The sequence below is a fragment of the Centrocercus urophasianus genome, unplaced genomic scaffold, assembly GCF_019232065.1.
Source record: "Centrocercus urophasianus isolate 14NV4802_14NV808 unplaced genomic scaffold, USGS_Curo_1.0 seq_28, whole genome shotgun sequence".
NCBI lineage: Eukaryota > Metazoa > Chordata > Aves > Galliformes > Phasianidae > Centrocercus > Centrocercus urophasianus.
This window is the reverse complement of record NW_024884844.1, coordinates 13,970,223-13,986,445: the sequence shown is the minus strand read 5'-3', so window position 1 is coordinate 13,986,445 and position 16,223 is coordinate 13,970,223. Positions and strand designations below refer to the sequence as shown.

At 44.6% G+C, this 16,223-nt stretch overlaps 1 protein-coding gene across 3 annotated transcripts in view; it reads right to left on the bottom strand.

The window, feature by feature from the left end:
- Window positions 1–16,223, bottom strand: part of GPD2 (glycerol-3-phosphate dehydrogenase 2) — a 52,473-nt gene that overhangs the window by 15,381 nt on the left and 20,869 nt on the right. For all 3 annotated transcript variants that reach the window (XM_042827338.1, XM_042827341.1, XM_042827340.1), the window contains exons 5-8: window positions 15,926–16,023; window positions 14,737–14,900; window positions 2,023–2,187; window positions 1,351–1,495 (exon numbers count right to left, since the gene is read on the bottom strand). In XM_042827338.1, the coding sequence (XP_042683272.1) occupies window positions 1,351–1,495; window positions 2,023–2,187; window positions 14,737–14,900; window positions 15,926–16,023 (572 nt within the window). The remainder of the gene's footprint in view (window positions 1–1,350; window positions 1,496–2,022; window positions 2,188–14,736; window positions 14,901–15,925; window positions 16,024–16,223) is intronic.

Below are 16,223 nucleotides of genomic sequence, written 5' to 3'. Positions count from 1 at the left end.
CACTGCAGAGGCAGCACGTGGGCAGACACTATTTTGCAAGAAAAGCAATGCCCACACGCTGACACACACAGGGGAACAAGGAGGAGAATTTTTCTCCACATTAGCAGTTACAGTTATTAGGTATTTACAAAACACGTAATTAGAGCCCTCACGTGTATCAAGCCATCTTCAGCTTGGAATTTTCAAAGTGATTCCAAGCCCAACAGCTGACTTGGTGGCCCTACACCAAAACCACACAGCTATGCACCTGCTCAGTACTATATGTGAACAACCTTGGATTGATTACAAAGCTTTTATCCTCTTTGCTGTTGCTTTAAAGCAACTGTCAAGTCACTTCCTGATTGTCATGGGGAGAAGACACACAAAAAATAGAGATTGCAAGAGTGATTTTCCACTAGGCCAGAGATGCCACAATTTTATAGTCTCTGGTCATGTCCTATTGGGACAGCTCAGGCAACAACAACACTCTGTGCACTAAAGTCTAGATTTATATTCACAGAGGATTGCAACAGTCATATGGAAGGCATTATTGTAAGTGCACTGTATCAACAGAACTGGTATAAGTCTATAAATGTGAATTTCCATTAGGATGCTAATGACTTCAGGAACCAAAGGTAGTATTTGAGCTTCAACTGAAATGGCTTACGTGTGTTAGAAGGGGATTTGGTTTGGCAGCAACAAATAAGGAGAGAAGCAGGAATGAGTCTGCAGAGCAAGCTCACAGAGGGCCCCAGGAGCCTGTGGTGAGCTCAGCACAGGTAGAACGGTCCTCTTCACCTGAACCAGCAAGGGTGGGTGGGCACCTGCCCATCAGCACCCATCAGCATTTAATGGCATTCTGAACTACATGCTACACTGTGTACATGCTGCATTCCGAACACCAGTGGCGTCCATCCATACTAATAGCAGAGCGTAATGGCAGATGACTGCCTAGATAGTATGCTATTTTGTAAGACAGAAAGCTTTCTAAGAAGGCTGGAAGCTCTCAGGAAGGCTTTCTACATTTCCTGTTCTCTTAACGGGATGAAGAAACAGTCAACGTGCCCAACTCACCCCTTGTAGGAGAGGCACCTTACAGCAGTCCCTGCCTAAAGGCCCTTCTGCTTCAGCAGTTCTGCCCTGCTAAGCCTCACCTAGAAAGCCACGAGGCTTCACTCTTCTCCACCTAGATAAAGCTGGTGTTTCAACACACGTAGTACCGGAGCCTTCTAAATAAGGAATAATAATTACTAAATCATCAAGCATGCATTGAAAGCTACCATAAAAACCACAACCACGTCCCCACAAGCTTATTTATTACAGCCAGCAGCAGAGATTGTTACAAATGGTCTGGGTTTGGAATATCGTTACCTGTAATAACCTGGCATCACGATGTGCACGCCCGCGCTGGGCTGACAGATGTTGGGTACTTCCTGATCATCCATTTTGCGCACCGAGTCTGTGAAAGGTCCTGTAGCATTGATAACACATTTGGCTTTGACATCAAATTCCTGCCCTGTGAAAGAAAACAGCATCAATCACGGGCCCCATTTGTTTCCCTGCTCGCTGACACTCGGCGTTATTAATCTGTGAACCTAACTTACTGTAACGCGCATTCTGCTTGTCTGAAGGGAGCGGCTACGGCTGTTCTCAAGAATTAAGTTTGCATTTAAAGCCAGACTTCAGAGGAAGCACTTTGCAGAAAGTTCTGTGCAGCCTGTGAAGGCAGAGCAGGAGGTAGGGGAGGAACGGGCCGAGCTGCACCTCTCAAAGAAGAGGAATTGGCCGGTGGGCAGTATTACTACCATATGGCACACGGCATTTTACAGCAGTGCCTCTGCTTGACAGGAGGGCTTGGAGGTGAGGCTCAGCCTACCTTGCCAAAACACCGCGATCCGAGTGAGAAGCCTGACACAAGTTTGGCACTAATGCTGCCCCACTGCACTCTGGGAAGACGCTCCTTTGCCGGCTCATCAATAGTTACCATTAGCGCTTCCCGCTCCCACCTCCATCCCCCAGCACAGCTCCGGGCCAGGCACACACCTGTGATGACGTCCCTGCAGCGTGCCCCGCACACGCGCTGCTTGCCGCTGCCCGGCTCCGTCTTCTTCAGCAGGCGCAGCACTTCAGTGTAATTGGCGGTGGCAGCGCCGTACCTGGCAGCGGTGAGGGCGATGGCGAGGTTCATCCGCGCGTCGTTGTGCTGTCCTGCAGCGGGAAGGGAGCGGGAAGGATGTGAGTCACCTCCAGCCATGGCCGCGCGGTACAGAAGCGTGTCAGAACCGATCTGTCACAGCTGTCCCTGTCACATCCGATAGCCGTGATGGCTGCTCGCGCCCGACGTCGGTATTTAGAAGACACGTCCTCTGCACGGCCCCACCGTTCTCCCACCCCGCACCCCTCGTCGGTGTGGGGCCGAGGGCGATGGGCTCCTCCACCCCACGGAGCGCTGCTGCTCCAAGGTGAGAGCCTACTGCAGCTGCACTGCTCCTCAAAGCGCAGTTCAGCAGTGCCGCGGCAGCCCAACACCGGTCCCTGCTCCGGGTTGTGCAACACTACGTGCAAAACCCAAGAAATCTTTCAGGCTGCCCTAAATTAAAAGTTTCCCGTAACTTTCTTTTGTGTTACTATTTCAATAGGTATTTTAGCTTTCCAACGTACGGCACAAAATCATCGGAAAAAGAAATAAGCAGACAAGAATTAATGAAGGATTCTTAACACATATCATTAAAGATTTATTACCGAAATTCCCTCGTTAAAGAAAACCAAGAGAGAGGCGGAGGGACCATGAGGGGAAGATGATTAATTACTTTAAAACACGGGCTTCACCTGAGACTTTTCCTATTTATTATCACCACTGAAGTTAAAGTCCAGGATGCTGGCTGGAAAGAATTACTATACATTGAAGGGGCCAGGCTCTGTGTGTCCCGAATAATTAATTTACAGCAGGGCTAAACTTCCTCAGATGTGGTTCACTTCCCCACGTGCCCGGACCAGTTCTATCAAAGATAATACAGGTAAAGTGATGAATTTGTAATAGATATTGTTGTTGATTTATGTTGCCAGCATTCTGAACGTTCAGTACAAATGGTTTATGCAAAGTCTGGTCCTTCAGATTCTGCCTGCGCATCTCGTATCGCCGCACACATAATCTGTTCCCAGCTAAAAGGGCAAAGTTATAAAGATGGGATCAATGGCCTGGAGGTGCCACCTCCTCTCTCCTCACCCTCATTCCAACCCAGCTGAGGCGATACAGTGCCATCAGTCTTCAAGCACAAGGCAAGCTATGCGAAGTGAACAGAAACAGTGATATGATGAAGCACCGATGAAGAAACAAACAGTAACTCTGATTCAGCTACGCAAACAATGCCCAGAATAAACTGCAGAAAAGAACAGCAAAACAACTTAGCAAGATGTCAAGAAAAGTTGCAGATGCTCCAACACAGCAGATGCATGAGACTAAACAGCCATCTGTCAGAAGTGGCAGGCAAATCATTAAACAAATGCATCAACATTTCTGCTACAGCAGTGTCAGGGAAGGGATGAAGTGACCTTACAAAGTCTATCTCAAAACTGGGCGTTTTAACAAAGGGCTGAGTGTTCAACATCTTGTGCACACAGCGAACACTGGGGAAAAAAAAAACAGAATAGCAACAAGCTGCATTACAGCAGCTACTTTAATGTACAGCACATCCAGAATGCTCTTCTAGACCAGAGCCAAAGGCATGCAGAAGCAGGGCAGCCTGTAGCAGCCCTTCTTTGCTTTGCTGCTTTGTTTGAGGCTCCCCAGCCCATGGGGTGCTACAGGGCACTGTTGTACAGGGCAGGAAACCCAGCACAATAGAACCATGGAGGTGCTCAAGGCCAGGTTGGATGGGGCCCTGCGCAGCCTGGTCTAGTATTAGATATGGAGGTTGATGGCCCTGCCTGTGGCAGGGGGTTTGGAGCTTCATGATCCTTGAGGTTCCTTCCAACCCAACTGTTCTATGGCTCTATGATTAATTGCTACCCAAGAGAATTGCCATCACTGCATGAAGGAAAGCCCGAAGCAGCAGCCCTGCACAGCACCCCTTCAATGTAGCCCTGTTGTACTTCTCATCCATATCCCTCTCATCATTACTCTGCTGTGAGAAAACCCTTGCTACTGCTTAGCTCTCAGCTGTCCAAGGGAACCTGAGTGCCTACGCAATATACCTGCAGGAAGAGGACTGGGAAATAACCGGTTGCTGATTAACTACACATTGAGAAATAACAACACTGGTTTCAGATTAATGCAATCCACAGTGCGGAGTGCTGGAGTTTTTCACAGTATAAACAGCAGAGATCTGTGCAGGTCTAGATTAGAAAGCAATGAGGAGTGACTTACTGGCTCATAAATTTATCATCTATGAAGAATAATACCTCAACAGTTCGGTAAGATGGGGTCACGGTCCGATGGCCCTTCCACTCAGGAACAGGTTTATTTGTTGGGAGGTGTGTCTGTGCGGTTTTAACTTTAACTTGTATTTGCACATTTTCCCACAAACAGTGACATTAAAACTCTGTGCAATCATCTTCTGCCTTGACATCCGAAGAAGCCATTGCTGCTCCTCCATGCAGAGCAGCTATTGCCAAGGTACTGCAGAACAGCTCTCACTACCGCACCGTTCATGATTGAGAAAGCATTTTTTGTTGATGAAATAAACCTAGTTACTTTCAGTCACGTTAGTTTGAAGTAACAATCACTCCCAATTTCAAACAGGTTGGAATGCGTTGAGGCACTTCAACAATCCTTACCACTCAAGAGGAACAGAAGGAGAGAGAACAAGAATGCTGCCTCTCAGTCTTCTCATTTTTTCAGTGAACTATCATCCTCCTTTTGCCATTCAGGTCCTCCAAACCCAAGATAAATGCCTCCAAGCTCAACTTTCTCCGAACAGAGATGTAAAGCTTTCTTGACACAAGCACTATTAGCACACTCAGAAAATGCCCAGGAAACCCAAGGCATAGGTGTGTGTTAAGGACAAGGTGACCAAAGACCTCTGTGGGAGGCTCTGCATCATCCACTCCAGGCAGTTCTGCATCCATTGTCCTCCACATCAGTGTCTGGCACTCCAAAGCAAACACAGAGCTATTTCCCTTTGCTCCCCCTTGTACTCTATCATGGGTTTCTTCTGAATGTTGTTAGTGATAAATCCAAAAGCTGTTTTACAGTACCACGGCAGCTACGTCCAACTAATCTGGCATTCCTTTCCACAACAAGCAAGCAGCTGAAGATCTCCTAACCAAGCTCAGAGCAATACAGTGAGTATCTAACCAGGACATCCACCGAGCACAGACGTGCCCCATCACCCTGCCCCAGCCAGGTGAGTGCTGCCGCAGTCCTGCTGCTCCAGGCCAGGCGTGAGGAGCTGGTGGTGTACCTGTGGTCGACTCTGTCAGCAGGATATATCTCCAGGGGCTGCACGTGGCAGCCAAATCCAGCAGCTTTGGAACAAACATCCAGGAGCCACAGACAAACCTGCTGAGCTCTCCCCACAACTTCTCTTCCCAAAGTACAAATCAAAAATGGGTGTTGAAATCCTTTAAATAACTTCTGAGAAAAAACAAAGAGCCGCCCATCTCATTATTGCTGCTGTCATCTGCTCAATGTACAGCAATGATTGCAGTAAGCTCATTTTCATTAAGGGTAGCCAACACGGCTAACAAGACAGTGGCCTAACTGCTTCCAATAAGGTGACACTTAATCCTCTCAAAAAGAACCAACACTATTCTTAGAAAGCATACTGTCAAAGACATTTGGGGCAAGAAGACATTTTAACAATGTGTTCCACATAATTTTAAGATAAACCAAATGGCATCACTGTTGATAATTTCCTTTTTCTTTTCCGTAATTTAGGAAAATTCTATTTTCATTCCTTGGTAGCAAATGCTGCATTTCTTCAAATAAGAACAGACAATGCTTCCGTTGGCACTAAAAGAATCCTCCTACAGAGTGCACAGTGTACATTCGATTTTATTTTTATCAATGCTGAACCACAGCCAGTAGTGGTAACAAAGCCCACAGACTGTAGATTTGTGACTGATTTGGAGCTGTGAAAGCCACCACGCCAAGGAGGCACACCAGTAGTTCCAGTACCTTCTGCACTCTGTCACCCTGACACCCGCTGCTTTTCTACCCATCCCTGCCCTCTCCTCTGCAACTCTGTGCAGCTGAAAATCAACACCACTCAGCAGCCAGTGACTGCAGAGAGCGGAACTTCTTTTAATGCCGAGAGTGACACATGTTATCCACCTAACTTTCTTATGCTAAGAAGTAGTGCTTTGTTACGTGGCTGTCATGCTGCAGCTGTATTCACCAACAGTGCCCCCAAACACTGCAGCCGTTGTCCCCAGAATTGCTCCACATACACTTTGCAAAACCCTGTGACACATCCATGCTGTCGCAGTACTAAGCCAAACTTCTTGCTTTAAGGAGCAGGCTGCTGGTCCCTGCAACAGACATGAAAGCTTTCTCACCTCGTGTCAATTTACAGTCTTTTCCTATTAGGCTTATCTAATTATTGCTGCTGAGGTCAAGCTAAATGGAGAGCTAGAAATTAGCCATGCAAGAAGCTATATGACAGCCTTAATGCACTTTCTCAAGAGAGCAGACCTTTCTATAGAAGTACATACCAGGCTCCTTTTGGAAGAAAAAAATATATATATTTGGATGAGAAACTAGGCAACGATTTTGAATTGCCACATAATATAACAAATAGTTAGGGCTTGTTGTTTTCTTTTAAAACAACAGCTGGGATGACAGCTAACTAACAGCCTGGGCATTGCTTCCTTACTGGTATCACTGAGCTCCACTTGGTTAACTGGAACACAGCCTGCAACTCACAGGGTAGCCCCTTGGATCTGGAACGTACCCCAAGGCCTGCCCAGATGGGACATTACTAGATTGTCACAATATTGACACCCACTGTCCCCAAAAGCACCATCCTAAGGTCACCTTAAAATTATATGTTATATTCCTACATAAGTATTGCACAATTGCATTCATGCTGTAAAAAAACCCAACAGCGCAAGGAACCAAACAACACATCTCACGTGCATAAAAGTGTTCCTGTTGTGTATATACAAAGCTTGCCAAATTTAAGGCTGATGATCTGTAGTTACATACAGTGATATATAATTAAGTTATCGGAGCTGCCTGCATCCACCAATTTTTAAATAGAAAGTGCTTAATTACAGGAACAGTTTTATTACAAGCATTAAAATGGGAACAACATCTGTTGCAGTTGCTGGAACCAGTTGCATCCAAATTGAGTCACTCCAGCTGATTCATGATGCCTAAAAGTTGTTCCAGACTTCTTTCAGGAGGAATGCAGTAAGCCCTTCTCCCCAAGCCTACGTAGAACAAATTGAGATATTAACTTAAGTTTTGACTCATACGTCAAGTCGTTAGAAGCGCTTTGAGGCTTGAACTATTTCTTAACTCTCTGAATCATGTGAAACTTTAGCCAGGTCAAAAATTCACCAAAAACTAACAGGCTTTCTAGGACACGCAGTATACACGTATTTGCTCTTGGACTGCTGCAGAGGGAAGAGCATTCTGACTCAGATCAGTACCACCACACCCACAGTAACACAGCAGTGCCTCGCCAGACTGCTAATGCTGCTAATATAGATCACATAAAAATCGTGTTCTGCTTCGCACCTGGCTCTCCGTGTGAATGAAGACAACCAAGCACACGGTCAAAAACTAAACAGGATCACAAGGAAGATGAGGAAACAAAAATGCAATACACTCCAACTTGCACACAGTTATCAAGAAATGACTGCATAAAAATACCCTGCTGGAGCATCACCTGGTAGGGACCACAAGCTAAAACCAACTGAAACTAAGGTACTGGCACATAAAAATAAGCCGTGCTATCAGGGCACGTTGGGAAAGAGAATTTGGAATTACTGTTCAGCGCTGCTGCTTTGTAATTATGTTGTTTCCCACTTCCTTCTATCAGCCTTCAACTTGTCACCACAGTCATATTGCGGTGTCAGCGTAAGTAAAAGCACAGTGTTAAAATGAGACCAAACACTGTCACTGTCAGTTTGTGGCAGCCGTGCTGAGATGTCACAGCACACAAGCATCAGGGCCGGCCTGCTGCGGCCTGTGGGATGGGCAAGCAGCCCTGCAAGACCTGGGGGAACCCTGTCGGGGCTGAAGGCTGAGGGACAGAACCACGAGGAGTGAGCACGATGCCCATGGACACCGCTGCCAGGCCCAGGCCCAGCACGCGCCCTGCTTGACGAGGAGCTCTGGGCAGTCCCAGCCCAGCCTCACCGCTCCGCACCCACAGCTGCCTGAGGTGCATGGGAACACGTTGCTGACAGCCCCTACCGTCCCTGCCGACTGTACAGAACCAGTGCCTACTAACTAATAACCCACCATTACCTTCACAGAAAACAACGTGTATAAATTACAGCAGGGTTACATGCTGTGTCGGAGCCCCCCCTCTAAAAGCCATGGCGCACTGGGGCATACCGAGATGCTGGTGGCACAATGTGCAGCTAGCGTTGGTTATAACCTTTTATCTTTTAGGTAAGGTGATCTGAAGAATTATTCCCCGTTCTCTTCTTAAGGGACATGAAAATCATCCTTTGCTTACACGAGCATTAAAGAGCAAAGAAACAAAAAACAACAACAAACAGAGGCATAGAATTCGCTCGAATATTCATCACTCCCAACCCTAAACCCTCAGCGTACAAACAGATGAATCCAGCAAGTCAGAGAGCAAAGCCAATTTAATCTGTGGCTCCCCTGAGGTAAATGTAGTTCACAGTCCTGCCCCCACCCCAACCTCAGCCATAATCCCCGGCTCCTGGAGGTAAGAAAGCACTGGAGTGAGGAAAATTCTGCAGCGGGATATAATGATCCAAAATGACAGGGACAATAATGACAATGAATTTCATGTCTCCCAGTCATGAGCCAGGGATGCTTGACTGGGCTGACTTACACAATTAAATTGTTACAGGTACAGCAGGAGATGCAGTTATCATCCGCGCGCAATTGGGAACGACGCCTCCAGCAAAAAGAGAACAAGTGCTCTGGAATGCACAGCCTTTTGTTGTGGAACTGCTGCTCCCCTAGGTACTGCCGTACCCTTTGACAGAGGGAAAACTGGGTTAAAGATGCAAGCCATTTTGAGCGATTGATTCTATCCCTTCTGAAAACGACAGAGAGCCGCGGCGGATAAAGCACTACTTGATTCCAGTCACCTTGCAGGAGAAAGAGAGCCGCCCGACTTTACCGGCAAAGGGAAGCGCCGCTTACAACAGATTCCCCGCTAATATTTGTAGGAACGGCAGCAGAGAGAAGCACCGTCGCTGCTCTGGGCTCAGCCTCAGACGTGCATTTCGTTTTGCACGTATTCCACTAGAGGCAGCCCGGATCGCCTTACCAGCCTCCTCGCAGCAGGCTGCCGCTTCTCTCCAGGATTTCGCATACAACTCTATTATATAAAACATGGGACAAAACGTATTTGGAAACAACTGGATATGGAGAACACGTATAGACTTTTCCAGGTTGTACCTACACTTAGCGTGCCTGCAAGGCTTCTCTCATTCACCTCCTTTCAATTTTGAAATACCAAGAAATATGGTTAGCGGTGTATTTCACCTATAGAAAAACCCTTTTAGTGACAAACTGTCAAAGAGTTTTCATATCCAGGGAAGGAGAAAAGTCATACAGTTGTCTGCATCTGTAATAGGGTAATACCCCTATTACGGCTCACAACATTCTCAAAATATTAATTTGTCAAGTATGAATTATAAAGCTGTAACATTTCATAATTCAGGACACACTCAAAAACTAGGAAAAATAGCTACAAGAGCCTAAATAAAAAAAAAGCATTTATTCCATTTTTGACAGCTTAATGAATGCTCTACTCTTTTGCATTGATTTTTGTGCGTGTCGGCGTGTGTGCCTGCGTGCCCAGGAAGGATTTCTCATGGGGTTTGCTGTACACAAGGAAAGCTAAATCCTTTGCCAATGCTTTTTTCCCCCCTCCCCCCCACCCTTTATGTTTAAATAACCTTCATATTAAAACATTTCAGGAGAGAATAAATACCAAGAATACAAAGAACAGCTACTTGCATCCCAGTAAGCGTACTGGAAAGTCGCAGAACAAGACATGAAGCAGTCAGCTCCCCTGAAGCCACCCAGTGACAGGAGCAGCGTCTGCTAATTCCTATTTGCAGAAAGTAACAGCAAATTCCAAGAGCAAGGTCAACAACAACAAAAAAAACCCTAAAAATTTTTAATTCATGACTGATTCAAGAACAAACATTTTCCTCACACACCTAAAGGCTCATCTTGAAAGGCAAAATATGTAAGCAGAGAAGTGTGCAAGCATCTAAAGATAGAAAGCAACGCATCTTAAGGAGCTCTGCGCCACTTAGAATTTCTAAATAAATATTCTGGCCACTTGCATCTCCTCTTTAATGTTTCTCCTAGTTTTTAACATCATGCACTACGTATGATTTAAATGGAGATTAATTCTTCCATTTAAAATGCTTTAAAATAATTCCGCATATGATCTTGAGATCTCAGGCCAGCTCTCCATAGTGCCTCCCTTCTAGTTTTCCTTGAGCTACATAAATGGAACTGACAGATCACTGCTCAGATAGCAGCCACATTCTTCCCCCAAAATGTTGCCTTTTTGCTATTCAGGAGTATCCTAATACCAACAAATGCTAAATGCAGTCTGACATGTACCCCTAAGAAACAAACTTGTAAGTTGTGGCTTCAAAGAAAACCTTGAATAAATAGGACACATTGTGTACACCCAGGCTAACATCCAACATATGCTTTAGTTTCCCGATGCTGAGACGGAGCAAGAATAGCCTCTGGTAAAGCCTCTGATTTGCTATTGCTGGTACTTCCAACATTCATAATGCACCATCTTTTTTTGCCTGTACAAACAATTGTAAAAAATGTAATTAAGACGACCGTGGCAACACTGCAGAATACAAAATATTCGTGAATAATGGATCACTTGACACGCCACTGGTTTGATCAACAATTACAGAAAAAAAAGCAAAGAGCATTGCTGTTTCTTGTCTTTGCAAGGCAGTATTGGTGGCAATGCTAATATCACTGGAGAGGTGGTTTTATCAAATTAAAAAGTAACCCACATAATGAGCAGTTTAAATTCTTCCCTTTGGTGGTGGCAATCAACATGCCCAACAGCAAGATGCTGCTAGCTGGGGCTATTTACAGCCACAGATACAAAGGCGCTACAATAGAGACAGGAATGATGATAGAGGCAGGAACAGAGGACACAAGAATATGAGATGAGAATTTTATTTGTTACTTACACAGGGAAAACGTGGATGAAGAGGAAAGACACGACCTATTTTAAGATTCAAATGTTCTGAGCGTTGTTGTTTGTTTCTTTTTTTGCCATGACTTAATGCTCTTATTCATGACTAATTCTGGTGAAGGAATTAAAGTGAGCATAATTCAACCATATCTTTCCCTTCTCCACTTTAAGTTCAGTTTCCATTCCCTTCCGCGCTGCATTCCTTTGGACTTGTTAAAATTCCAATTAATAGATTTACAATGTAGTGTGCTGGCTGACTCGTGTTGACAGAGCACAAGTTAATTGATCAAGATAAACGAATAAATGCTTCATAGAGTAACGTGAGCCCACACGGACCATGGGCCATAGGCTGACCAGTGGAGAAACACTGTGGCACACACCCACCTGTCAGCTCTCATTCTGGATGGGGGACCTGAAGAACTGACATAACGCTGTCATTCTCGCTTTACCCTGCATACACACAGCTCAAAGCTGCATCACTCAGCTGATGACACCTCTGCCTTTCAGAAGCTCCTCTGCATTCAGCTGAGGCTTTAAGGAGCTGCACATTTTGTTTGGTTGGTGCTGATGTTAACTGCCAGTAGTATTTCTTAGAGAAAAAGATCAGTGTGTAACCTGATCTATAGCAGCCCACAGCTTTAAGAGAAAAGCAAAGCAAAGCTGGTAATAGCATGAGCACAAACAAATTTCACCAGAGGCAAAACCTAACACCTGCTTTTGAGATCTCATCCCATCAGCCTGGAAGTCCTGTCAGCATCACTGTGCTGGAACAGCTGCCCAGAGGCTGTGATGTCCATCCCTGGAGGTGCTCAAGGCCACGTTGGATGGGGCCCTGGGCTGCTATGAAATGTGGAGGTTGGTGGCCCTGCCTATGGCGGGGGGTTGGAGCTTCATGATCCTTGAGGTCCCTTCCAACCCAACTGTTCTATGATTCTATGATCTCTGCTGCTGCACAGATGTTTGCCACGGAAAAACCACGTGGCATCTTGGCACCAAATGTTTACATCTATTGTAACACCGTTTAAAACTATTATTCAGAGAAACTCCAGAGATTATCTTTAAGGTTATCCTGTGACTGTATACTTTCAGAATGCTGGAGCTGTACAGGGTCATGGTATGTCCAAATTATCTATTTCATCAGGAAAGGCTTCAATGGATTATAGATTATAGATTCCCAAGCCATAGTGCTCTTTTGAGAAGCTAATTACAGTGTAATTCATTGTTCTTATGAACTCCTGGGATCTCTTAACAGCCTAAGAAAAGGAATAGCTTATAATAATGAAAAAATAAGCCTGAATTACTTCTGTGCATTATTTACAGCAGCTCTCGTTATGGTACATGAAGGTTTTCATTTCTTTCATTTGACACAGTTAAAATGCCACAAAACCCCATTAAAAGAATCTTGTTTTCAAATAACCACTTATTTCCTCTGTATCTTAAACTAAAAGTTTTTACCTCCCTCAGAAGAATTTAAGTCCATCTTTTAACTCTCACTGCATTCCCAAATAAGAACCTATGCACACAAGCATCCCAGTCTATTTTTCACTCCACTGGCCTCAGTGTCAGACAGCTCACAGTCACCAGCATGCACTTGTGCCAGAGGCCTCACTAATATTACCGAAGCCAGCGTGTTTCAAGAGGCCCTCCTACTTCTTCCCAGTACAAAAGTCCCTATTGATAAGCTGATGAATGGTATAAATGAAGTTCTAAAAAGAGAAAAGTACAGCCTCTGTCATCAATCGTGTGTGAAGACAGTCCTGGTTTCCAAAAGGTCAAAAAGCAACAACATCTCCAGGTAAAAACTAAGTGGAACTGTGCCACTACTGAGGCACGTCAGCATTTAAGCTATTTATCCATCAGAGGGCTCCTCCAGGCCTGCAAGGAATCCGGCACCTTCCTGTCCTCCTGTCCTTGACACACTTCTGCTTTGATATTACCAAACCGGCCTCATTATGGAGAAAGTTTTAGGAGAACTTTCTCTTTTGGAAGCAAAATAAGGGAAATGGAAAACAGGGAATAAACAATCCACCTAAACGTGCTACAAAACAGCATGCAAATCTGCTACAAAATAAAAGTGCTCTATCTTCTAGATATGCTATCAGAACCCAGTGCATCAAGAAAGCAGTTATGACAGTATACTCCAACTCAAGTCTTTCCAGCATTTAGAATCCATACAAAATTCAGTACCTAAGAACACTGAAGTTCTGTCAGTTCAGGGATACAGCTTGCATAACAGTAGAAAGCACTGAGATGTCACAGTTTGGACAAAGCTCAAGACACCTGACCCAACAAAAGTGCTAATATTCTGGACAAGCAAGACTTCCAGGTAGTTCTATGCCAAGGAAACCAACTAATCCTTTACCAGTTTTGTTTCAGACTGCCTCCAGTATCTGCAGACACTGATGAGACATAAACAGGGACTCTGCTCAGAAGACCTGCTGTGGCACCTATTGCTGTGACACTCTGCTAGGGACTTACCAGTACTTGTTGCACAGAACAAAATAAGGAGACCTACCAGCATTCTTGCATCACATTTGTGCTCCTGAGTAAGCAGAAACACGTCTGAACACAAGAACTGCTCTTTCAAAACAAATGCAGCATCAGAAAACTTGCAGCAAGCATCTGTTCTCTCTAAGGCTGACTGTGTGTGTATGTTATACAAAAACATATCAGAATCTATCGTAACCAACAGTCTTCATAACAACTCAAGCTGGAGGCAACTTCTTCCTCACATGATTCTGTAACTCTACTCAAAGGTGTTTTGGCAGAAATCTGAAGTTTGAAACTCTTTCCAAACCAGAAGCACTACAGTAAACTATCAGAATGACCACAATTGCTTGACATGTAATAACTTGGAAGATGTATTCAGTCTGAGAAGAATTCAGAGCAAATGCTTGCAAGTAGTGCTACGCAGAGTATGCTTTACACTGGGGACATAACTTCCTTTTAAATATAGGCAAAGTCTGAAGTAAGCATGGGATTTGGAAATCCAACAAGATATGACTTAGCTGATCTAGAGTAGCTTTCATTGCTCTATCAGTCGTGAGGATGTCCAACTTAAAACAGGCTGAGCAGCAAGTACCACATGTGTAGAGTATTTGCAGCAGGAAGAGCCTTGCCTCTCCAGCACAGCTGAAAAGTTGTTGGAATCACCACAACATCAGGAGGCTTTCACATATCGCTACAACTACTAGCTGGAAAAACAAACACATCCTCTTCTACATCCCATAAATTGCTGTAGTGAGCAATGTAAGCATCAATTCGATAGATATAAATTAAGATGTGAACTGAATCCTTCAAGTCATTCTTCCCTTTGGAGAGTCAGTGCAGCTGATGGACATGTGTTCCTCCCTTCCCCCTCTCCCCAGATACAGAACAGTGCAGTAAAAGTCACGTAAGGGGAACATACCATCATAATAGACAATAGCTCCAACAAGCTTGTCTTTGCGCAGCATTGGGAAGTGCTCCAAGGCTCTCGACTTGCTGAGGACATAACTCCTTTTTAGACACTGACTTCCTGCCACGAGGTCATACAGTTTTATTCCAATCCAGTAATATGGCAACTGCCACCATCTGCAAGAAAAAAAATAATTTAACCTCACGGGAAGTTAAGAAGTGAAAGCTCACACTTCTTGTAATACTTCTCATAACCCAGCATGCTGCATTGGGCTGGTTTTACTTTTGTACTATTGAACAAGTTCACAACATCACGTGAAGTGAACGTTCAAAAAGCTACATACTGTTTGCTATTTTCAGCTGGTCTCCTCACTGCAGGAAGTCAACTAAATTCAGCACTTGTTTTTTCTAGAATTCAGACTACTGTTTTTTTACTTCGCCTAAGATGAGGGATCAAAGCTGAGCACTGAAGGAAGAACCAGACTGCTTCAGCACATGCATTTGAGGACTCAACATAAGCTGGAAGACCTAATGCCTCCTACACAAGTAAGACCAAATAAATGTAGCCCACTGCTGACCTACGTGAGCTCCAGCTATTACAGGCCTGCTCTGTAGGACAGGAATATGGCCACACGTTAGGAAGATTCATCAAAAGCTCACTGCTTTGAGTAGCCTGTTCTACTGAACAACTGCTCTCACAGAGCTAAAAGCCTAACCCAAATCACTGAAAGTCTTCCTCAGGAGGAAGAAACTGTCCTCTTAACACCAAAGTGCCACGTACAGTGGAAGGCAGCACACTAAATTACTGCAAGAACACTGGTAGCTGTCAGGACTACACAGTACATTTTGAAGAAAACGTTAATAGTGTGCACTGAAGACAAGGATGTACTGGAAAGAATAGTAAATAATATCCTGGGAATTCTGAGTTCATTCCAGCTGCAAATTCCCTTCCTCTACTCCAACTGTAATGGTTAAAATGCACCAAGAAGTTGGAGCCCAAGAGGTGCTACTGGCAGCAGTGACACCAGGCTCATTCATGTGGGCAGTTCATGCTTCTACAACACTGCTTCACCTCTGGGAAGACAAGAAGGTTGTGACAGGTATAAAGACACAATTGGGAAAAGGCATCTGGAAACTTCTCCAGGGAAATAGCTTGCTTGTCAAAGGACGTGCTAAAGGAGAGATATAATAGTAGAGCTTACTTGTAAACAGGCAGCATGATAGGCAAAGGAGCTGATAGGTGAGGAGCTATTTCTAGTAGGTTTGCACGCTCCTGGAGTGCTTCTTTCACCATCTTGTACTGAAAAAAATAAGTACATGAATTTTAAGTTACCCAATTGTGCCCCAAAATGCAACGTTTATTGAGAAAACTGTTCATCAAAATGTATTTTAAATTAGAGAAGTCTCAGTGAGACAAATTGATTTCTAAAAGCAAGAACATCAACTTCCACCAGACTGAGGCAACACAAAAGTACATGAAATGTTAATCACATACATAAT